Here is a 24,015-nt window from a genome sequence, read left to right as displayed (position 1 = left end):
ACTGCTTCATTTAATGACATATTGGGAATGAAAAACAAACAAGAAATGAATATTGAAATGAATTAACATAAAAATACTTCTGCTTAGGGTTTCTACCATCCTTAGAATCATCTCTCCTACTCTCGCCAGCCCCTTAGAATAAGAATATCAACTGTTTTGGAAATCTGAAAATTTTGTTGAGTTGTTTTCTAAACCCTGAATAATTTGTTAGATAACTGCAGGTTAGACCACTATGGGTGGTCTTGGCCACAGCACATTGTCACATTTTCCTGAAAAAAAATTTAAAATTCTACTAATTGGTAAATATCCTATGAAAGTTTAGATTATTTTTTCACATCTTAATTTATAAAGTACTCCTTATAAAATAGATAATCATAATGCCTTTGAACAAAGTCTAATAATTTCTATAAATCATTACCTTAGATAACAGCTTGTCAAATAAGCTATCCATTATCGCTACAAGCTTAGCTGATATTTCAGCTATGTGATCATGGTAGTCCTGCAATGAGAAATGATATTGTATTTTTAAGTCCCTGGGACACATTTAAAAAATACTTAACAATTAAGGATCTAAACTTATGAAACTCCAATAGAAAATATATGAAAAAGTACCTTAGTGATATGATCAAAATGCCTAAGCATGCTATATTGCTTAGGTGGTAGTCGAGCTTCAAAATGAGCCCGGATCACAGGAATGTAGTGCACAATTAACTGCAAACATCGTGAAGAAAGAGCTGAAGGTCCAGGGAGTGGATATATAATGGAGAGATTTTAAAAAAAGACATTAGTTGATTTTAATTACAAATCAAATCAAATAAAAAACATTACTTATAAAGATCCAGTTTATTTCATAAATGAAGAGCACTATGGCAGAAGGCAACATATTTCATTTTAATAATTTGATACTGAATAATGTAACGAACATGCTGCTTTCACAAAGGACTCAAGTTGTATTATCAGTATCACAATAACAAGACAACTGATTCTCTTCTGACATTCGATACCTTTCACCCCCAAATACTTTATACACATTACATCTTAATATTTTCTAGAGTGGTGTAACAGAGTGGTGTAACTTCCAAGTAACTTACACTTGGAGGGGAAATGCATCGTAACCTTTTCCCCACGGTTAGTGTTTTCAGTGATGAGTATACATAAAAGAGTAAGTAGCATTTATTTTTAGAGTAATGCCACTTTGGTTAGAGCCATGAAAACATCAGGTATAAAAAAACATGATGAGTACAGTGACATCACTGTCAACACTTCAGCAAATGAATTAAATGCAAGAATCCATACCCAAATTTTTTGTAGTTATCGTTTTTAGTCCAACAACTTGCAGTGCACCAGCTCCAAGAACTAACTGGCAACTTCTTGAATTGAAGTACTAACAAAAGAAGGAGAAAAAAAACCCAAATTTATTAAAAACTATTCTTTATATCCTGGCAATGTGCTGTTATAAAAATACATCCCCCTTTCCTCTCATTCAATGGCCAAATGAATTATCTAGTAGAAGCAATTAGTATCTGTTTATTTAATGAAAAAGAAATGAGAAGGGGAGATTCTAAATGATAATATTTACTCATAAGAAACAGTTGAAAAATTCTAAAAAGCAGTTCGCAGAAATTAATCTTCAATTTGCATTTACAAAACAAATTTGGTTTCAGTCATTCTTGTTGGGAAGTTCTATTTTCAAAAGTTATAAAAATCTTTCTCCACTAAAACATGACAACTCAAGTCAGAACAGAATTAATAGATTAGAGGCTTGAAAAAAATAATAAAGCCTTTCCTCTGTACTGGTAGTTTAAAATATTTCAATATGAAATGGCTGAATAAAATCATCACATTTTCATTTTATATCAATCGTTCTGAAAGAATGATGCAAGAAAAATCTCTAACCTTAGTGAGGTGAATTTTGTAAAGTTCAGTGAATTCCTTCCATGCACATTTGAAGCCAGTCCAGGTTTTTTGACCTAAGTGGCCTCAGTCATATTCAGCACCTAACAAACAAATCATCTCCTGTCTCCAATGTCATTAACAACTCTATGGGTGAATGAGGATCACTAACTGTGGAGTAAGAAGGAAGCAAGCAGCCTGTTTCCAACAACATGTTGTGATTCAACCACAATCAAATGTTAAAAAACTAACGTCTTAAAGATAACTTGACCTTGAAATGTCTTTGAGTTAAAAGATTAGTCACACCCTAAGGTATTAATTCTTCAAACAATTTTTCCATAATGAAGTCATACACACCTTCAATAAATCTGACAGACGAGTAAGCATGTCAGTAGTAACAGATGGGATGTTATCCACACACTGGCAATATTCAAGGATAATTCTTATTAACAGCAATACGGTTCTACAAGAAAAGAAAAATGGCCCAATAGGAAATCAAAACAAGAAAAATAAAAAAGATTTGGCATATAAAAATCAAATTACTTAATGGCACAAAGGATCTCTGAGAATATAATGATCTTGGTAACTGTTAAAGTATGTATTTTACATAGTAGTATGGGAGGTTCTTGACTAACACAAGACAAGAGAGGTGTCTAGAATGCAAAATTTAAAGAGGCACTTACTCTGTGCAATTGCAGGATCAGCTTGCACAACACTTAGAATGAGTGGCTCCTTAAATTCTGCACAACAGGCATAACACTCTCTGTATGGCATTCTTATTAAAGGAGTCGCTTCAATAAGACAGGTATTGCAACCCTTAGCCAATTCAGAAACATTGACAAAAAGCCTATTCAGTGTTTCTGATTACCAACATAGTAGGTCCCCCATCATAACTAATGAATTGATGAAGAAAACCGAATCCAGATTTTCTTAGTGAGATGAAAAAAAAAAACTATAATGCTTCTAAGGAAAACATATCTCCTAAGAATTTTATTGGTGGGTCACAAAAGGTTCTCTGGCCGGGTGCAGTGGCTCACACCTGTAATCCCAGCACTTTGGGAGGCCGAGGTGGACGGATCACTGGAGGTCGGGAGTTCGAGACCAGCCTGACAATGAGAAACCCCGTCTCTATTAAAAATTCCAAATTAGCCTGGCGTGGTGCCGCACATCTGTAATCCCAGCTACTCAGAAGGCTGAAGCAGGAAAATCACTTGAACCTGGGAGGCAGAGGTTGCAGTGAGCTGACATCACGCCATGGCACTCCAGCCTGGGCAACAAGAGCGAAGCTCCGTCTCAAAAAAAAAAAGAAGTTCTCCAAAGATGATAAAGTTAAAGTTATCACTTCCATATTAGGACAAATCACACATTGAAAAGACACACTACTGGGAGGTTAAATAAGATTGAAATTAAGGAGAAAGCCATTCATCATAGGATATCTAAGTTCTATGAGATGTTCAGAAATGAGATCTATGTAAAATAAGGATTTATAAAAGCCTGAAGGATATCAGGAACTAATGATTCAAGAAAGATGGTGTCTAGCCTTTATTACAGCTTGTCAGACCATATATGCATACTGGTCTCTATGCTTATTTCTTGCAGAGTCTGCCTCACTGAGCATGAGTCCCTTGCTTATCTTTTGTAATTGTCTCTCAGATATTATAATAGTTCTCCTTTAGCCAGGGATTTCAGTTTTTTGTCAACCGACTCTTTGCCTAAAAAACCAAAAGCAAGATGGCCAGAGGGGACCATTTCCATCAAGCAAGTGAAGAGCAACCAGATAACCAGTAGTTAAGGAGGGAAATCATAATTAGATTGAAGGGATGGGATTACAGGAGGACTGAAGAAAGTTTTCTCTACCAGAAATAGGGAAGGACTCTAGAAAAGAAATAAATGGAGGCTTTAGTTTAGAATGTGTGGACTTCAGGTATCTGAATACAGATTCAGAAACAGGATTAATTCTATAAATACTTTTTGAGTGCTTATTATCGTGCCAAGAAAAATAAAAATGGTAAGACCTGATCTCCACCTCTGAGGAATTCAGAGCCAAATTAGAAAACATATACATAAATAAATAATTCAATTATACTATGGTAAGTGCCATAATTGAGGGATATAGAATTACATTCTTCCTGGAGGGGGTGGCCATTTCAAAAAACGCTTACACAGTGACAAGAACTAAAGAAGAAAAGTGAAAAAGAATGTTGGTGTAGATACTGGGAGTTAGACCTAGATTCTAATTCTGACTCCATTTGGGTCACCTGAACCACTTAATCTTCTAAGCTTCTTCTCATAGTGTAGAAAGGAAATAATAATCCCCAATATCTTTATTTTACAATGTAGTTGTAAAGATCAAATGAGATCACATATATATGAAAACACTTAAGCTGTGAAGTACTGTTAAAGAATATTAAGATATACTTTAATTACCAATTTAATAAAAGACATAGTACTCAACAAAAAATGATGGAATTTGTATGCTTCTTAGTTAACTTGAATTTGAGATACTTTTATTGGTAAAAGATCTAGTGAATCAAATGATGCCAATGAAAATAACTACCAACTATCAACTTATTAGGTGCTAGACCTGTGCTAAATGCTTTACACGAATTACTTAATTTTCACAATAATTCTGTATATAGTACTATTTTCCACATTGTGTGGATTCCAGAGTCCACAACTTAAAACTACTATGCTATGGTACACTCTAAGAAAGCAATGGAAGAAAAGATAGAAAGAGCCTGGGATAGTAATAATATCAGGGATCCACTACAATTACTCTTGGGTTGTCTAGATTTCTTGTTATATGAGAAAAATCAAGCCTTTTGTGTCAAGCCAGTGTAGTCCTTAATAATGTATGCTACAGAATAGAGAAGATAAAGAAATCCATAAAGTTTCCTTTAAGTTCTTCGTAGGATTTAAAATTGTTAATTGAAATTTAACATTGTTAAAATTGTGAATCCAAAATTTCCAATTCACTTCAAGGGAGAACTAGAAGACTTGTGTTTTAAATAGTTGACTCAACAACTAAAGAAAAATGTGTCACTCACCCAACAACTGCATACTGTTGTCCCTCAACAATAAGAACTTCAGCTGGTTTCCTTTCTTCTGTGGCTAGAGAGTAGAGCAAATAAACAAGAGAGACAAGAGTACCAGATGAAACAAAATAATGGAGAAAAAGCTGAAGAAGATAGTTCCTGTTTAAGGCCTAAAACTATCTCATTTCTGAAAATAAACATCTACTTCCTGGGAAACTATCTGACACATAGTAAATAAAGTATACTGGAAGTTGGAGAGATTTGGATTTGAGTACCAGTACTACCAATTACTGGATACATGACTTCGGGGCAATTATTTAACCTCTTTTGAGTATCACTACCTGAATCTATTAAATGTGGACAACAGTATCTTTCAGGGTTGTTGTTAATGGTAGAAATAATTATTATGAATTGCCTATCCCTTAGGACTGGCACAAGGTAAATGATCAGCAAATAGTTTTTTAAAAGTTACTAGGTTTGGAAAGGCAGAACTAGCATTTAAATTGGTTGTCTTTACTATTATCATTATTGAATACAAGTTAATTTGTAAATTTGATGGAAAGATATGTATTTAATTTTTAATACTTCAACCAAGAAGTTATTTTCAGCATGTGATATTTCTTTAAACAAAATTCAGCATATTGAGGTGAAAAGAACAGTGGACTTGATTGTATCCTGGATAAGCCAAATTGATTAGATCACCATAGGCAACTCATTATGCTTCCCTAAGCTTCAAGGCCCTATGGGATTTGTATATACATTTGAATATTTGAGAGCTATATATATTCCAATCACAATTTACTACATATGTCAGATGTATATTTCTTGAGGGTAAGGACTGTGTCTTCATCACTTCTCTATATTACAGAGAAGTGGCATAGCATAGTAGAAAAGAGAAATGGCCCTAAAGTCAGTCTGCCCGGACTAGAATCCCAGCTCTACCACTTCCTAGCTATGTAAACTTAGGCAAGTTGCTTAACCTCTTTATGCCTTAGTTTCTAAATTTGTAAAATAGGAATACTAATAATGTCTAGCTCACGGACCTGTAAATGAGATAACACCTGTAAAATACTTAGAACAAAACAGTGTAAGTAAATACTCAAATAATATTAGCTGCTATCCATTAACCTTCATTTCTCCAATGCCTACCTGAGTGGCTAGTAACCCAATTAATATATCATGGATAAATAGATAATAATCCAGGATCCTTAACTTGAAAAGAACTAGTAAAATGTTAATGGACTTCTAATAGCATACATCTATGCTATTCAGAGAGGAAAAAAAAGACTGAGAAGAAAGGTATGTAAGAGAAACGTCCTACCATCAATATCCTCCAAAGAAGTGAAAATAAATAGTTCATGTTTCACACAAAATACACGATTAATTCAATTATTCCACATTTACGATTTTAATTCAGAAATCACTCTGTTTGCTTAACAGTGGAATCAAAAGACCATGAGCTGTTCAGGGACAGAAAATATATCCTAGTCATCCAGCACACCACCTCACATAGAGAGAAGTCAATTAAATATAGATTGAAAGACTAGATGAGTGATAAGTCTTACAATTTTAAACTAGTGATTTAGAATGGTCAGAGTGTTTTATTTTTCCATCAGCTCTTGCTAGTTGAATGCTTTAGTTGTGCCAGTATCATACAGTTAGAAAACTCTACCACCCAACGCTATTACCTATTAAAAACTGTCATATGACAAAAATTTACCTAATTTCTTCAATTCTTCTCTCTGCCCTATATCAACTAATCTGTTTTATACTTGTCCTTAACCCTCTTCCCCTTGTCACAGGGGCAGATGTAGTAGTCTTTCTCTTAAACTCTGGATTCGACTCCATGCACCTTGCCCCATAAATCACCCTCCCTCTCTAACTTCTGTAGCTATTATTTCATCACTCACTTTTCCTTCACAACCAAATCTGTTGAAAAAGTAATCTATACTTGTCTACCCTTCCTCACTTTTCCAGTTACTAAGCACTGAACTGCAATTTGACTATCACTCCACTGAATTACTGAGATTGCAAATGATCTATGTATCAAACTAATGGTTACTGTTTGTATTTTACTCAAGTCTTTCTCTTGTAGTCTAGTTGCATTTTGTGCAACTGTGAAGTATACAATTTAAAAATATTTCTGTGTAGAAACGTAAAACTTTGATTAAATGCATAAAATTTGAAATAGTGCAACTACCTCCTCTATTAGAAATACTCAAGAATTTCATAATTGTAAATCTTATAGGATTATTGTAAATAAATTTAATTATTATCACACGATGACTCCACCTGAACTAGTGTACAAAAGTATTTCCCAGCTATCTCTTCCACATGAAAACTCAACTGGTATTCGATACCAGTGACAACTCTCTCATCATTTTACTTCTATGTTCTAGATTTCTCCCTACCTCTGTGGTTCTTCCTTTTTTGTCCCCTTCATGGTTTTCTTTCTTTACGTTTGGACTTTTGCTATCGTGTAACTACATTACTTAGGATTGCTTATATATTTTTTGGTTTTGTTCATTAGACTTAGCCTCTTTAAAGCAGAATTATAGCTGTTATCTCTGTCTCAACTCCATCTCAATATAGGACACAAAGTAGAAGCTAACTAGTGCTTACTCAATATATGTATATAAACAATATGGTATAGTAGCTAAGAACACAGCTATGAAATTACATAAAGCTGGTTTCAAATCCCAACTCATCATTTGTATAAAAATTCCTTAACCCTTCTGAGCCTCAGGGTTCCTCACTGTTACACAAAGTAACAATAGTACCTGTATCACAGATCGTTGTGAGAATGAACTGGAGTAATGCATGTAAAGAACATGGTTCAGTGTCTGGCATATGGTTATAACACACAATAAATATTTGAAATCATTATTATAAATTACCACAGATTTCCTGTCAAGTATTTACTAAGCTGGAAATATTGGTTCTAGCTTTGAAATAGGCACTGTCAATTAAAGAAATATTAAGCATTAATACAAAATGAATAAACAATATAAAATTGAAAGAGAATGTGTGAAGGAATACACATACTTCCTGATTTTTTTTCAGGTAAAGCAATCTTCCCATCTGATATAGAATCAACAAGATCCTGAAATTCTGCAGGAACATCTGCTTGCTTCCAGCGCTCATTGTCTAAGAGGAGGCTAGTCCACAGTAAAGAGAAAAGAAGGTAAACTTTAACATTTCAATACCATCTTCCTTGGTTTAAAAGAAAAGGAAGAAGAGCTGAGTGAGAACATAAGACTTAAAAAGTGCTGAACACTTTAATAAACTGGAATCATTCATAAGCAGGACCAATACTTAGAAAATAGTTCTCTTTTTATATCTCAGCCTAAACAAAAAGAATGATGAAACAATTTACTTAACTTTGAGTGGCAAAAAAAGTCAACTTACTGAGGATCTTCCTGATAAGTATTTTAATAGAAGTAAGCATTCTAACTCAGCTTTGAAAAGCCAAGAAATGTGATTTTAATTCCACAATCTGCCTTTAATTAAAAAAACCTTTATCAGGCATTTTCACTGGCCAATTAAGTTTACTCTTTTAAATATAACTGTGTTTCACAAAGAAAAATGAAAAAAACAAAGAACAGAACAGACATGGTGATGATACCTGAGCTTGGTTTTTCTCTCTTCATGAAACCTATTTACAAACTTATTAGCTTGGCTCTGAAGTGCTCCAAGTAACGACATGCTTTTTCTTCCACAGATCTGTTCGGTGTCTAAAATGAATGTTTCCATTAATCTAGAAAGTGTTATGAATTCCATGGAATTTAGCTTCTCAAGAAAACCATCCTAAATTTTAATACAAAAATCATGAGAGTTAGTGTAACACCAAATTGACTAAGGTTTAACAATAATTATAATATATTTTTATTTTAATAATATTTCCCAATACTTTAGACCCAGAAATTGAGCATGAAATGCTTAAGAGGTCCAAATTTGATTCTGATCCCTTTATAACTAATATAGTAGTTCAAATGAATTTAGATCATACTATAAAATTTTCACAATGTTGGAGTTTTATTATAAACTTGTTTAACTACATATATTTAGGTATACATATATACATATACATATATATGTAAAACAACATTAATTTCAAATTAGTTATTAACATATATTTCAAAATAAGTCATTTAATCATTTATCTGAAAATACTGCTTTAATAATTCCTAATAATTCCTTTTATTTAGAGTATTTTATATCTCAACATCTCCCTAGTAGACCACAGTGGTAACACTGACTAGGTCATTACATTACATTAAATGTTAAAAATATAATATACAGTATGGGGAACACAGGAAGCAAAGACATAATTCCAGATCTTCAAAATTATTATGTATAAAATATAAAATATATAAAGCTTTATGAAAATAACTACCTTTGCTCTTGACATGAGAAATTTGACAGCTCGATCATGGCATATATCTGAGGCACTATATAATAATTCCTGGATATTATTTGCCAGCTTTCCTAGCTCTGAGTCAGTTAATTTCATATCTTCACTAACCCTGAAAATGATAAAATAAGATTTAGTCCAGGAAAGTTGTAAACATAGTATTCTCCATAGGTGACCTATCAATAAAAAGGATGAAAAAGCTATAAAATTCACATTTGAAGAAAATTTCTATGATGTACCAAATATCTTACAGTTTTTACAGTGAAATATTACTTAAACATGCTCAGATAATACAACTATATCTAGCTATTGTTTGTTTTGAGACATGGTCTTGCTCTGTCACCCAGGCTGGAGTGCAGTGGTACATTCAGAGCTTACTGAAACCTCAAACTCCTAGTCTCAAGCGAACCCCCTACCTCAGCCTCCCAAGTAGCTAGGACTACAGGCGTGCACTACCACACCTGGCTAATCTTTTTCGAAATTTTTTTGTAGAGACAGAGTATTGCTACAATGCCCAGGGTGGTCTCAAATATCCCTGGCCTCAAGCAATCCTCGGCCTCCCAAAGTGCTAGGCTTACAAGTGTGAGCCACTGTGCCCAACCACAAATGTATTTTATCATAACCTTAAATAAGAATTTTCATTCTCCACTGTAGTATTTTTAACACTTAGTTCAGACTTCGATTGGAAAGTCTGCAGAAACCATAGCAAAATTAAATTTTTAGATTAGGTACAAGGTAGTAGCTATGTCAGAGGACAGTTGTGCATAGGCACTTAGGATGATACAGTGGCAGCAAAAGAGGGAAGGAATGTTATTTCATGACAAACAGACTCTCTATTTACTTATAATTATGAATGAGTATAAATATTCAGTTCAACTGAACTAATATTTACTAAGCATTTACTGTGCTTAAGTGCTAGGCACTAGACGGAATATAACAGGTTGCTGCTTTCAAGGAACGTAAACTCAAAGAGGAGTATTTGTAAGACATAATGTACCTTTTTTCAATTTTGAGGGGAAATGTAAAACTTTCTGTTTTTAAACATTTTCCCCCAGGGGCATATATAAAGACCAATGATTCCATGCCATCAGTTCAGTTTAGTATTACCATGAGCCAAGTTAAGTACCTTAACATCATTTTTCTCTCTTTCAGTTGAATTAAAATACTTTTCAAAGATACTACAAAGAGACTGGTGTATACTGCTTTGAGGTAAACTACCATTCTAATTGGTTATGGTATTAAAGAAGGTTATTACCTGCTATCCTTCAAAATCATAGTATCACCAAATTTGTTTACTAATGCTTCAAAATAACAGAGGAATTAATATTCTTAAAGGACTCTCAGAAACATTATCTTGTTTGGTTCTCACACTCTGAGGTAGGTAGATAAATAACTACCTATGGAGGAGAACACTGAATCTTAGAAAGTTGAAGTGACCTAGAGATAGAACTAGAACCCAGAATCAGTCTACTTCTAATCGAATAAGCTTCCTCTGCTCTGACATTTATTTCTACATAAACAGTCTAGCAGTATTTCAAAACAGAATACCTGCAAAATTCTTGCTTAAATTTCAAAGTCAACTTTACTATTGAAGTAAATTTTTAATTCCTGAAAGATTACTTACAATTTCCCCCATGTAACAGAATGATAAATGAATTTGAAACTCTTGACAATATGCTACCAATTCACAAAAATATAAACAGGAAATAGCAAATAAAAACAACTTAAGTCCTTAAAAAAAAAATAGAGTGAATTAATCCAAAAAGCCACAAAGTTGGTTTTTAAAAATCATTTCATTCATTGTAATTCTGCTTTTAAAAAGATTTTTTGGGGCCCGGGCACAGTGGCTCACACCTGTAATCCCAGCACTTTGGGAGACCGAGACCATCCTGGCTAACACATGGTGAAACCCCATCTATACTAAAAATACAAAAAAATAAGCCGGGCATGGTGGGCGCCTGCAGTCCCAGCTACTTGGGAGGCTGAGGCAGGAGAATGGCATGAACCCCGGGGGCGGAGCTTGCAGTGAGCCGATATCGCGCCACTGCACTCCAGCCTGGGCGAAGGAGCGAGGAAAAAAAAAAGAAAAAAAAAAAAGATTTGTTATTTTTTAACTTCAGTTAGATCTCTAACTTTCACATCAATAGGAAAAAAGCAAACAAACTCAAACATAATCCTGCAATTCTACTTCTGGGTATACATCCAAAATAAATGAAAGTAAGATCTCTAGGATTTATATGTACACTCAAGTTCATAACAGCACTATTCAAAATAGCTAGGACGTGGAAGCAACCCAAGTGTCAACTAATGGATGAAGAGATAAACAAAATGTGATATACACATATACATCTTGTATGTATGTATCACATACATGTGAACGGAATATTATTCAGCCTTAAAGGGGAAGGAAATTTTGATATATGTTACAACATGGATGAAACTTGAGGACATTATGCTCTGCAACTCTAATTTTTTCCATTGTTTTTCTTTTCCTATTTCCTGCCTAGAAAAGTATTTCCTATTTTGTGCCCATATTTGCATTGCATTAAACTTACAAAATTGCAGGTTATTTTGAAGTAAGAAAATAGGGAAAATCTACCACTAACAAAGTTAAAACGTCAGATGTATTTTTGCATGTTCTATATCAGTGATTCAATTATATACTGCAAAAACACTTGCTACAGGAATAGTCAGAGCCCTTGTATGAAAGAACTAGTTAGACTCACACATATAAATATACTCAATTCATTGCCCCTTTGGGTTGGGTAGTTCCCAGACATTTACTACATTGGGTAGTTCCCAGAAAGAACCATCTGCAGAACCTATGCTTCATGCTGTAGGAGGATGTGATTGGGGAAAGCCAGAGAAGGTTCAATGTATAAAGTGAGCCACAGTGGAGGTAGGAGGGGAAGAATAAAAACTGTGAGACTGCATCCAGTTTAAAAGGACCTCAAATGGTGTGGCAGAAAGCTAATTATCTTTCAGTATCTGTTTTCTCTTTTGCCACAATGACAGCTCTAGCTGGGCAAATAGTCCACAAGCTAAAGACTTATTTCTCAAGCTTCCCTTATAGCTAGACATAGTCACATAATTATGCTGGCCACTAGGATGTGAGTGGAAGTAGTAAGTGCCAATTCTGGATTGTGCTTGTTTTTAAAAAGAAAGAAAAAAATATAAACAAATATATGTGAAGGTAACAGAGAACTAACAAATCTAAAATGTATATGGATTTGTAAAAGACCAAGAAGAGTTGAGGCAATCCTAAAGAAGAAAAAGTAGGAGAAATTACTCTCCCAGATATTAATATGGATTAAAAATCTACAGTTGCTGGGTATGTGATTCATGCCTAGCACTCTGGGAGGTTTACACAGGAGGATCACTTGAGGCCAGGAGTGACCAGCCTGGGCAACATAGTAAGACCCAATCTCTACAAACAAATTATTTAAGAAAACAAAAGCTATAGTAACTACAGTAACTATGACAATTTTACTTAATGGTACTGGTGTAAAGACAGAAAAATGAATGAAATAGAGTGCAGAAACAGATATACCTATCTGAATATTCGATTTACGGCAAGAGTGACATTATAGAGCAGTAGGAAAGACAGCCTTTTCAATAAATGGTGCAAGGTCAAAAACATATCCATATGGGAAAAAAATCTTAACCCTCATACTAAACATAAAAATCAATTCTAGATGGACTGTAGGTCTTAATGTGAAAAAGACAGTAACAAAGTTTCTAGACTGTAACCAAAAAATATCTTCAAGTCTTTAAAGTAGGGAAAGATTTCTTAAATAGGACACAAAGAAGCATAAATCATAAAGGAAAGTAATGAATCATAGAATTATATTAACAACTTCTGTTCACCAAAAAACCCAGTAAGAGTGAAAAGTCAATATAGAAAGTGGGAGAAGATATCTGCAATATGGACAACTGGCAAAAGATTTGTGCTGACATAACATAAAGAACCTTCATAAATCAATACAAACCAACAGAAAAATGGGTAAAGGCCTTGAATAGGCACTTCATAGAAGAGGATATCCCAGCAGCCAAAGAATGTATGAAAAGGTGCTCTCCTATCAATCATCAGGGAAATAAAATGACTACACTTGCGACATACCCAACAAAACGGCTAACATGTAAAAAAGACTGGTAATATCAAGAGTGAAGGAAGATGTGGAGTGACACAAACTGTTCCACACTTCTGAGGGGAGCGTAAGTGAGTACAATCACTTTGAGAAATTGTTGGCGTTAGCTAAATTAACCATTCACATACTGCGTTTCCAGGTATATATTCAACAGAAATGCTTGTAACATGTGCATCAAAGGTATCTAGAAGAATGTTCATGACAATCCAAAATGAAAACCCAAATCTTATCAAAAGTAAAATACATATATACATTGCAGTGTATCATAAAATGGATTATTTGTACAGAAAAAATAAAATCACTGCTACATGGAACAACCTGGATAGATATCACAACTGTAATGCTGAACGAAAGAAATCAGAGACAAAAGAGCAAATATATGATTCCATTAAGTTTAAAAACTGGAAAAACCAATTGTTTTAATGGTTTCCTATGGGAAGGAGTAGCATAGTATTACAGTGGCAAGAGGGGCTTCTGAAGAGCTGGTAAAGTTATATTTCTTGAGGTGGGTGACAATTACACCAACAAATTCACCTTGTGCTAGTTAATTGAGCTGAGCACTTTATAATTGCTACATCTTCCCATATGTGCCTTATGTTCCAAACAGATCATGAAAGGGCTGAGAGGAAGATGAATACAAATGATACTTGAAGCTGGAAGGTGGGCTTAGTTCTACCCAAATTACATGGCTGTTGTTAAAATGTTTAAAAAGCAAAACAAAGTAAGCAAGGTATCAGCCCTTTGTCCTCTCCTTCCTGCTGCTAGGGATGAAAATGAAATGCTAAAAGCTAGAACAGCCACCTTAGACACAGATGGAAACTACACACTGAGAATGGTAGAACTGTCTTCTCGGCTGACGATCTCCTACCTCTGAAATGTTACATGAAATATAAATATAAATATATAAATATATAAAAATAAATTTTACATTGTTTAAGTTACAGAGTTTTTACCTCTCTTTTTATAGCAGTTTTAGACTGCACCCTAACTAGTAAATGTGAAAATATTAGCCTGCACACAGAAGAAACTTTATTAAGTTTCTTATTTATTAAGTAAACTTTATTAAGTAAGCTCAGGGTATTGGTTTGTTTGTACTGAAGAGCAGTGTTATAGCTGACTTTATGTTGTTACTGTGACCTTTATAAGCTCCAGGACCATAAGTTGATTTATATAAAGTACTGAGTTGACCGGTCACTTCCAAGATGGCTGAATAGGAACAGCTCCGGTCTACAGCTGTGAGCGAGATCAATGCAGAAGATGGGTGATTTCTGCATTTCCAACTGAGGTACCTGGTTCATCTCATTGGGACTGGCTGGACAGTGGGTGCAGCCCACAGAGGTTGAGCTGAAGCAGGGCAGGGCATTGCTTCACCCGGGAAGTGCAAGGGGTCAAGGGATTTCCCTTTCCTAGTCAAGAGAAGACGTGAGTGACTGTACCTGGAAAAGTGTTACACTCCTTCCCAAATACTGTGCTTTTCCCATGGTCTTTGCAACCAGCAGACCTGGAGATCCCTTCCCGTGCCTGGCTCAGTGGGTCCCACACCCACAGAGCCTTGCTCACTGGTAGCACAGGAGATTGAGATTGACTTGGGACATGGGAGCTTGGTGGGGGAAGGGGCGTCTGCCATTGCTGAGGCTTGAGTAGGCAGTTCTATGCTCATAGTGTAAACAAAGCAGCAGGGAAGCTGGAACTGGGTGGAGCCCACCGCAGCTCAGCAACACCTACTGCCTCTCTGGATTCCACCCCTCTGGGGAGGGCATAGCTGAACAAAAGGCAGCAGACAGCTTCTCCAGACTTCAATGTTCCTGCCTGAGAGCTCTGAAGAGAGCAGTGGTTCTCCCAGCACAGCGTTCAAGCTCTGATAACGGACAGACTGCCTCCACAAGTGGATCCCTGACCCCCGTGTAGCCTGACTGGGAAACACCTCCCAGTAGGGGCCGACAGACACCTCAAACAGGCAGGTGCCCCTCTGGAATAAAGCTTCCAAAGGAAGGATCAGGCAGCAATATTTGCTGTTCTGCAGCCTCTGTTGGTGATTCCCAAGCAAACAGGGTCTGGAGTGGACCTCAAGCAAACTCCAACAGACCTGCAGTTGAGGGACGTGACTGCTAGAAAGAAAATTAACAAACAAAGGAATAGCATCAACATCAACAAAAAGGACATCCACACCAAAATCCCATCGATAAGTCACCAACCTCAAAGACCAAAGGCAGATAAAACCAAAAAGATGGGGAGAAACCAGAGCAGAAAAGCTGAAAACTCCAAAAGCCAGAATACCTCTTCTCCTCCAAAGGAACACAACTCCTCGCCAACAAGGGAACAAAACTGGATGGAGAATGAGTTTGACGAGCTGAGAGAAGCAGGTTTCAGAAGGTCAGTAGTAACAAACTTCTCCAAGCTAAAGGAGCATGTTCTAGCCCATCACGAGAAAGCTAAAAACCTTGAAAAAAGATTAGATGAATGGCTAACTAGAATAACCAGTCTAGAAAAGAGCTTAAATGACCTGATGGAGCTGAAAACCACAGTATGAAAACTTTGTGAGGCATACACAAGCTTCAATAGCCGATTCGATCAAGCAGAAGAAAGGATATCAGTGACTGAAGACCAAGTTAGTGAAATAAAGTGAGAAGACAAGACTAGAGAAAAAAGAGTGAAAAGAAATGAACAAAGCCTCCAAGAAATATGGGACTATGTGAAAAGACCAAATCTACGCTTCACTGGTGTACCTGAAAGTGACAGGGAGAGTGGAATCAAGTTAGAAAACACTCTTCAGGATATTATCCAGGAGAACTTCCCCAACCTAACAAGGCAGGCCAACATTCACATTCAGGAAATAGAGAACACCACAAAGATACTTCTTGAGAAAAGAAACTCCAAGACACATAATTGTCGGATTAACCAAGGTTGAAAGGAAGGAAAAAATGTTAAGCGCAGCCAGAGAAAAAGATGAGGTTACCCACGAAGTGAAGCCCATCAGACTAACAGCAGATCTCTCTGCAGAAATCCTACAAACCAGAAGAGAGTGGGGGCCAAGATTGATCATTCTTAAAGAATTTTCAACCCAGAATTTCATATCCAGCCAATAAGCTTCATAAGTGAAGGAGAAATAAAATCCTTTACAGATAAGCAAATGCTGAGAGATTTTGTCACCACCAGGCCTGCCTTACAAGAGCTCCTGAAGTAAGCACTAAACATGGATAGGAACAACTGGTACCAGCCACTGCAAAAACATGACAAATTGTAAAGACCTTTGATGCTAGGAAGAAACTGCATCAATTAACGGGCAAAATAACCAGCTAGCATCATAATGACAGGATCAAATTCACACATAACAATATTAACCTTAAATGTAAATGGGCTAAATGCCCCAATTAAAAGACACAGACTGGCAAATTGGATAAAGAGTGCTACATTGATGTGCTACATTCAGGAGACCCATCTCACATGCAAAGATACACATAGGCTCAAAATAAAAGGATGGAGGAAGATCTACCAAGCAAATGGAAAGCAAACAAACAAACAAACAAACAAAAACAGCAGGGGGGTTGCAATCCTGGTCTCTGATAAAACAGACTTTAAACCAACAAAAATCAAAAGAGACAAAGAAAGCCATTATATAATGGTAAATGGATCAATTCAACAAGAAGAACTGACTATCCTAAATATATATGCATCCAATACAGGAACATCCAGATTCATAAAGCAAGTCCTTAGAAACCTACAAAGATACTTAGACTCCCACACAATAATAATGGGAGATGTTAATACCACTGTCAACATCAGACAGATCAACACGACAGAAAATTAACAAGGATATCCAGAACTTGAACTCAGCTCTGGACCAAACAGACCTAACAGACATCTACAGAAGTCTCCACCCAAACTCAACAGAATATATATTCTTCTCAGCACCACATCGCACTTATTCCAAAATTGACCACATAGTTGGAAGTAAAGCACTCCTCAGCAAATGTAAAAGAATAGATATTATAACAAACTGTTTCTCAGACCACAGTTCAATCAAACTAGAATTCAGGATTAAGAAACAATCAAAACCGCTCAACTACATGGAAACTGAACAACCTGCTCCTGAATGACTACTGGATACATAACAAAATGAAGGCAGAAATAAAGATGTTCTTTGAAACCAATGAGAACAAAGATACAACATACCAGAATCTCTGGGACACATTTAAAGCAGTGTGTAGAGGAAATTCATAGCACTAAATGCCCACAAGACAAAGCAGGAAAGATCTAAAATTGACACCTTAACATCACTATTAAAAGAACTAGAGCAGCAAGAGGAAACACATTCAAAAGCTAGCAGAAGGCAAGAAATAACTAAGATCAGAGCAGAACTGAAGGAGATAGAGACACAAAAAAACCCTTCAAAAAATCCATGAATCCAGGAGCTGGTTTTTGGAAAAGATCAACAAAATTGATAGACTGCTAGCAAGATTAATAAAGAAGAAAAAAGAATCAAATAAATGCAATAAAAAATGATAAAGGGGATATCACCACCGACCCCACAGAAATACAAACTACCATCAGAGAATACTATAAACACCTCTACGCAAATAAACAAGAAAACCTAGAAGAAACTGATAAATTCCTGGACACATACACTCTCCCAAGACTAAACCAGGAAGAAGCTGAATCCCTGATTAGACCAATAACAGGCTCTGAAAATGAGGCAATAGTTAGTAGCCTACCAACAAAAAAAAGGCCAGGACCAGACGGATTCACAGCTGAATTCTACCAGACATACAAGGAAGAGCTGGTACCATTCCTTTTGAAACTATTCCAATCAATAGAAATAGAGGGAATCCTCCCTAACTCATTTGATGAGGCCAGCATCATCCCGATACCAAAGCCTGGCAGAGACACAACAAAAAAAAAGAGAATATTAGACCAATATCGCTGATGAACATCAATGCAAAAATCCTCAATAAAATACTGGCAAACCGAATCCAGCAGCACATCAAAAAGCTTATCCTCCATGATCAATTGGGCTTCATCCCTGGGATGCAAGGATGGTTCAACATACACAAATCAATAAACGTAATCCAGCATATAAACAGAACCAGAGACAAAAACCACATGATTATCTCAATAGAAGCAGAAAAGGCCTTTGACAAAATCCAACAGCTCTTCATGCTAAAAACTCTCAATAAATTCGGTATTGATGGAACGTATCTCAAAATAATAAGTGCTATTTATGACAAACCCACAGCCAATATCATAATGAGTGGATTAAAACTGGAAGCATTCCCTTTGAAAACTGGCACAAGGCAGGGATGCCCTCTCTCACCACTCACATTCAACATAGTGTTGGAAGTTCTGGCTAGGGCAATCAGGCAGGAGAAAGAAATAAAGGGTATTCAATTAGGAAAAGAGGAAGTCAAATTGTCCCTGTTTGCAGATGACATGATTGTATATTTAGAAAACCCCATCGTCTCAGCCCCAAATCTCCTTAAGCTGATAAGAAACTTCAGCAAAGTCTCAGGATACAAAATCAATGAGCAAAAATCACAAGCATTCTTATATACCAGTAACAAACAGAGAGCCAAATCATGAGTGAACTCACATTCACAAGTGCTTCAAAGAGAATAAAATACCTAGGAATCCAACTGACAAGGGATGTAAAGGACTTCTTCAAGTACAACTACAAACCACTGCTCAATGAAATAAAAGAGAACACAAACAAATGGAAGAACATTCCATGCTCACAGATAGGAAGAATCAATATTGTGAAAATGGCCATACTGCCCAAGGTAATTTATAGATTCAATGCCATCCCCATTAAGCTACCAATGAGTTTCTTCACAGAATTGGAAAAAAATACTTTAAAGTTCATATGGAACCAAAAAAGAGCCTGCATTGCCAAGACAATCCTAAGCCAAAAGAACAAAGCTGGAGGCATCATGCTACCTGACTTCAAACTACACTATAAGGCTACAGTAACCAAAACAGCATGGTACTGGTACCAAAACAGAGATATAGACCAATAGAACAGAACAGAGCCCTCAGAAATAATACCACACATCTACAACCATATGTTCTTTGACAAACCTGACAAAAACTAAAAATGGGGAAAGGACTCCCTATTTAATAAATGGTGCCAGGAAAACTGACTAGCCATAAGTAGAAAGCTGAAACTGGATCCCTCCCTTACACTTTATATAAAAATTAATTCAAGATGGAATAGAGATTTAAATGTTAGACCTAAAACTATAAAAATCCTAGAAGAAAACCTAGGCAATACCATTCAGGACATAGGCATGGGCAAGGACTTCATGACTAAAACACCAAAATAAATGGCAACAAAAGCCAAAATTGACAAATGGGATCTCATTAAACTAAAGAGCTCCTGCACAGTGAAAGAAACTACCATCAGAGTGAACAGGCAACCTACAGAATGGGAGAAAACTTTTGCAATCTACCCATCTGACAAAGGGCTAATATCCTGAACCTACAAAGAACTCAAACAAATTTACAAGAAAAAAACAACCCCATCAAAAAGTGGGCAAAGGATATGAACAGACACTTCTCAAAAGAAGACATTTATGCAGCCAACAGACACATGAAAAAATGCTCATCATCACTGGCCATCAGAGAAATGCAAATCAAAACCACAATGAGATACCATCTCACACCAGTTAGAATGGCGATCATTAAAAAGTCAGGAAACAACAGGTGCTGGAGAGGATGTGGAGCAATAGGAACACTTTCACACTGTTGGTGGGAATGTAAACTAGTTCAACCATTGTGGAAGACGGTGTGGCGATTCCTCAAGGATCCAGAACTAGAAATACCATTTGACCCAGCAATCCCATTACTGGGCATATACTCAAAAGGATTATAAATCATGCTGCTATAAAGACACACGCATACATATGTTTATTGCGGCACTATTCACAATAGCAAAGACTGGGAACCAACCCAAATGTCCATCAATGACAGACTGGATTAAGAAAATGTGGCACATATACACCATGAAATACTATGCAGCCATTAAAAAAGGATAAATTTGTGTCCTTTGTAGGGACATGGATGCAGCTGGAAACCATCTCAGCAAACTACTGCAAGAACAGAAAACCAAACACTGCATGTTCTCACTCATAGATGGGAACTGAACAATGAGAACACTTGGAGACAGGAAGGGGAACATCACACACTGGGGCCTGCTGTGGGGTGGGGGTAGGGGGTAGGGGGTAGGGACAGCATTAGGAGATATACCTAATGTAAATGATGAGTTAATGGGTGCAGCACACCAACATGGCACATGTATACATATGTAACAAATCTGCACCTTGTGCACATGTACCCTAGAACATAAAGTATAATAAAAAAAATTAAAATTTGCAAAAAATTTAAAAAAGAAACAGCATGATACTGGTACCAAAACATATATAGACCAATGGAAAAGAACAGAGGCCTCAGAAATAATACCACACATCTACAACCATCTGATCTTTGACAAACCTGACACATACAAGCAATGGGGAAAAGATTCCCTATTTGATAAATGATGTTGGGAAAACTGGCTAGCCATATGCAGAAAACTGAAACTGGACCCCTTCCTTACACCGTATACAAAAATCAACTCAAGATAGATCAAAGACTTAAACGTAAGACCTAGGACCATAAAACTCTTAGAAGAAAACATGGGCAGTACCATTCAGGACATAGGCATTGACAAAGACTTCATGTCTAAAACACCAAAAGCAATGGCAAAAAAAGCCAAAATTGACAAATGGGATCTAATTAAACTAAAGAGCTTCTGCACAGCAAAAGAAACTATCATCAGAGTGAACAGGCAACCTACAGAATGGGAGAAAATTTTTGCAATCTACCCATCTGACAAAGGGCTAATACCAGAATCTACAAAGAACTTACACAAATTTACAAGAAAAAAACAAACAACCCCATTAAAAAGTGGGCAAAGGATATGAACAGACACTTCCCAAAAGAAGACATTTATGCAGCCAACAGACATATAAAAAAATGCTCATCACTGGTCATTAGAGAAATGCAAATCAAAACGTCAGTGAGATACCATCTCACTCCAGTTAGAATGGCAATTATTACAAAATCAGGAAACAACAGATGCTGGAGAGGATGTGGAGCAATAGGAACGCTTTTACACTGTTGGTGGGAGTGTTACTTAGTTCAACCACTGTGGAAGACAGTGTGGCAATTCCTCAAGGATCTAGAATGAGCAATACCATTTGACCCAGCAATCCCATTACTGGGCATATACCCAAAGGATTATAAATGATTCTGCAATGAAGACACATGCACACGTAGATTCATTGCGGCACTATTCAAAATAGCAAAGACTTGGAACTAACCCAAATGTCCATCAATGATAGACTGGATTAAGAAAATGTGGCACATATATACCATGGAATACTATGCAGCCATAAAAAAGGATGAGTTCATGTCCTTTGCAGGGACATGGATGAAACTGGAAACCATAATTCTCAACAAACTATCACAAGATCAGAAAACCAAACACTGCATGTTCTCACTCATAAGTGGGAGTTGAACAATGAGAACACATGGACACAGGGAGCGAAACATCACACACTGGGGCCTGTAGGGGGTGGGGGGCTAGGGGAGGGATAACATTAGGAGAAGTACCTAATGTAGGTGACAGGTTGATGGGTGCAGCAAACCACCATGGCACCTGTCTACCTATGTAACAAAACTGCACGTTCTGCACATGTATCCCAGAACTTAAAGTATAATAATAAAAAAAAAACAACAACAAAAAATAAAGTACTGAGTTGATTTATATAAAGATAATACAACTGTTGTTATTCTGAACAATAACTAAATCCAAACTATATTCTTGGACCAGAAATATTTTATTGGTTCTATTTTTTTGATAGCAGAGATTAGTGGGTCAATTGGTAAACTTTGTTTAAATGGGATCTGTGGATTAGATGGTAATATTAATAATTTATTGTATCAATGTTTTACTGTATTTAATCAGTATACTAAGGTTATATAGGCGTGTTCTTGCGTTTAGGAAATATACACCAGGTGCCCAGGGATAATAGTGCATCATGTCTGTCACCTACTGTCAAAGGATTCAGAAAAAATATTAGCATAAGAAATAAAGACCAAAGGAGACAGAAAGAGAAAAAGAGAGAGAGGGAGGGAGGCAGAGGGCAATGTGGTAAACTATTAACACCTGGGGAATCTGGATGAAGGTTATATGAGTTTTTTATTCTATTCTGGTAACTTTTCTGTAAATGTGAAATTATTTCAAAATAAGTTTTTGTTTTTGTTTTTTGTATTTTTAGTAGAGACAGGGTTTCAAAATAAGAAGTTTTTAAAAATAAGGTTTAAGAATCCTGGCTAAAACAGTGAAACCCTGTCTCTACTAAAAATACAAAAAATTAGCCAGGCGTGCTGGCAGGCGCCTGTAGTCCCAGCTACTCGGGAGGCTGAGGCAGGAGAATGGCGTGAAGCCGGGAGGCGGAGCTTGCAGTGAGCCGAGACTGCGCCACTGTACTCCAGTCTGGGTGACAGAGCTAGACTCCATCTCAAAATAATAATAATAATAATAAATAAGGTTTAAGAAAAGATGTGATCCATTTGGAAATTCATGTCTTTGAAAAACCAAAAGTTATAAATCAAACAGATCTTCACAACATATAAATTACAAAGGCGACACAGAAAAATGACCAAAGCAAAAATTGACCTGGGTTCCAGTATATGTTTTCACACTAGTCACTTTAATAAGTCATCTAAGCTCTCTGGGCATCAATTACCTTACCACTGAAATGAGGGCATTTAATAAAATGGTCTTTAAAGTTCTATAATTTTCAGTTACTTCTAATGCTCACCTCCTTACTTCTCATACATTTTTATAGAGATATGTTTCAGAAAATTAAGTTTTGTTAAATTCTAAAATTTACATGTTTTTTTCAATAAACTGAATAATCAGTCTTACTGAAGTCATTAATAAGATGACTCAAAATCTTGTCAATTTGGCAGTAGCCACTATACTCACATAATATCCACACCTCCTGGAATAGCAGATGATGATGTGTGCTCTTTGCTGGATGAAGAATCAGTAGTACATTCTGGCTCGGATACAGAATCACTGCTGCAGGGCTCACTATTTGGAGATGCATTTCTTTGAGAGGTAGTGTCAACTGCTATAGGTGTTAGCTCACCCTCACCGAATGCATCACTTATAAACATGCCTTCATGGATTAAATAAGCCACCTCTGTGTCCAGTGAATTATCTTTTGCAGCATTCTTCTGTTGTGAAATCTCTTCCAATTCTCTAGTCCTTTGGTTTTTGTCAAGAACTGAGAGAACAACACTGTGAATGATATTTAATGTTGCCTACAAGAAAATAGGACACACTTTTAAGGGACATAAAATATCTCTTACCCGAAGTTCCCAAAAGAGAATTCTGTGCATGTAATTTTGGACATCTATAATCATAAATGAGTCAAAGTCATGTATATCAGAATTTCTACCATCTTTTATTACATAGGAA

The 24,015-nt window shown here is 36.2% G+C and overlaps 1 protein-coding gene across 5 annotated transcripts in view; it reads right to left on the bottom strand.

Annotated features, from left to right (window-relative positions):
* Window positions 1-24,015, bottom strand: part of VPS54 (VPS54 subunit of GARP complex) — a 133,299-nt gene that overhangs the window by 28,264 nt on the left and 81,020 nt on the right. For 4 of the 5 annotated variants that reach the window (XM_065527031.2, XM_074011657.1, XM_005575753.5 and 1 more), the window contains 9 exons: window positions 23,518-23,858; window positions 9,325-9,454; window positions 8,554-8,735; window positions 7,974-8,086; window positions 4,941-5,004; window positions 2,251-2,356; window positions 1,297-1,384; window positions 613-734; window positions 419-499 (listed from right to left, as the gene is read on the bottom strand). In XM_065527031.2, the coding sequence (XP_065383103.1) occupies window positions 419-499; window positions 613-734; window positions 1,297-1,384; window positions 2,251-2,356; window positions 4,941-5,004; window positions 7,974-8,086; window positions 8,554-8,735; window positions 9,325-9,454; window positions 23,518-23,858 (1,227 nt within the window). Of the gene's footprint in view, window positions 1-418; window positions 500-612; window positions 735-1,296; window positions 1,385-1,896; window positions 1,998-2,250; window positions 2,357-4,940; window positions 5,005-7,973; window positions 8,087-8,553; window positions 8,736-9,324; window positions 9,455-23,517; window positions 23,859-24,015 lie in introns of those variants that run through there. The other variant, XR_012422327.1, reaches the window with a different exon arrangement.

This window comes from Macaca fascicularis, chromosome 13, assembly GCF_037993035.2.
Source record: "Macaca fascicularis isolate 582-1 chromosome 13, T2T-MFA8v1.1".
NCBI classification, from domain to species: Eukaryota; Metazoa; Chordata; class Mammalia; order Primates; family Cercopithecidae; genus Macaca; species Macaca fascicularis.
Note: the sequence above shows the minus strand (reverse complement) of the source record. Positions and strands in the feature narration are given on the sequence as shown.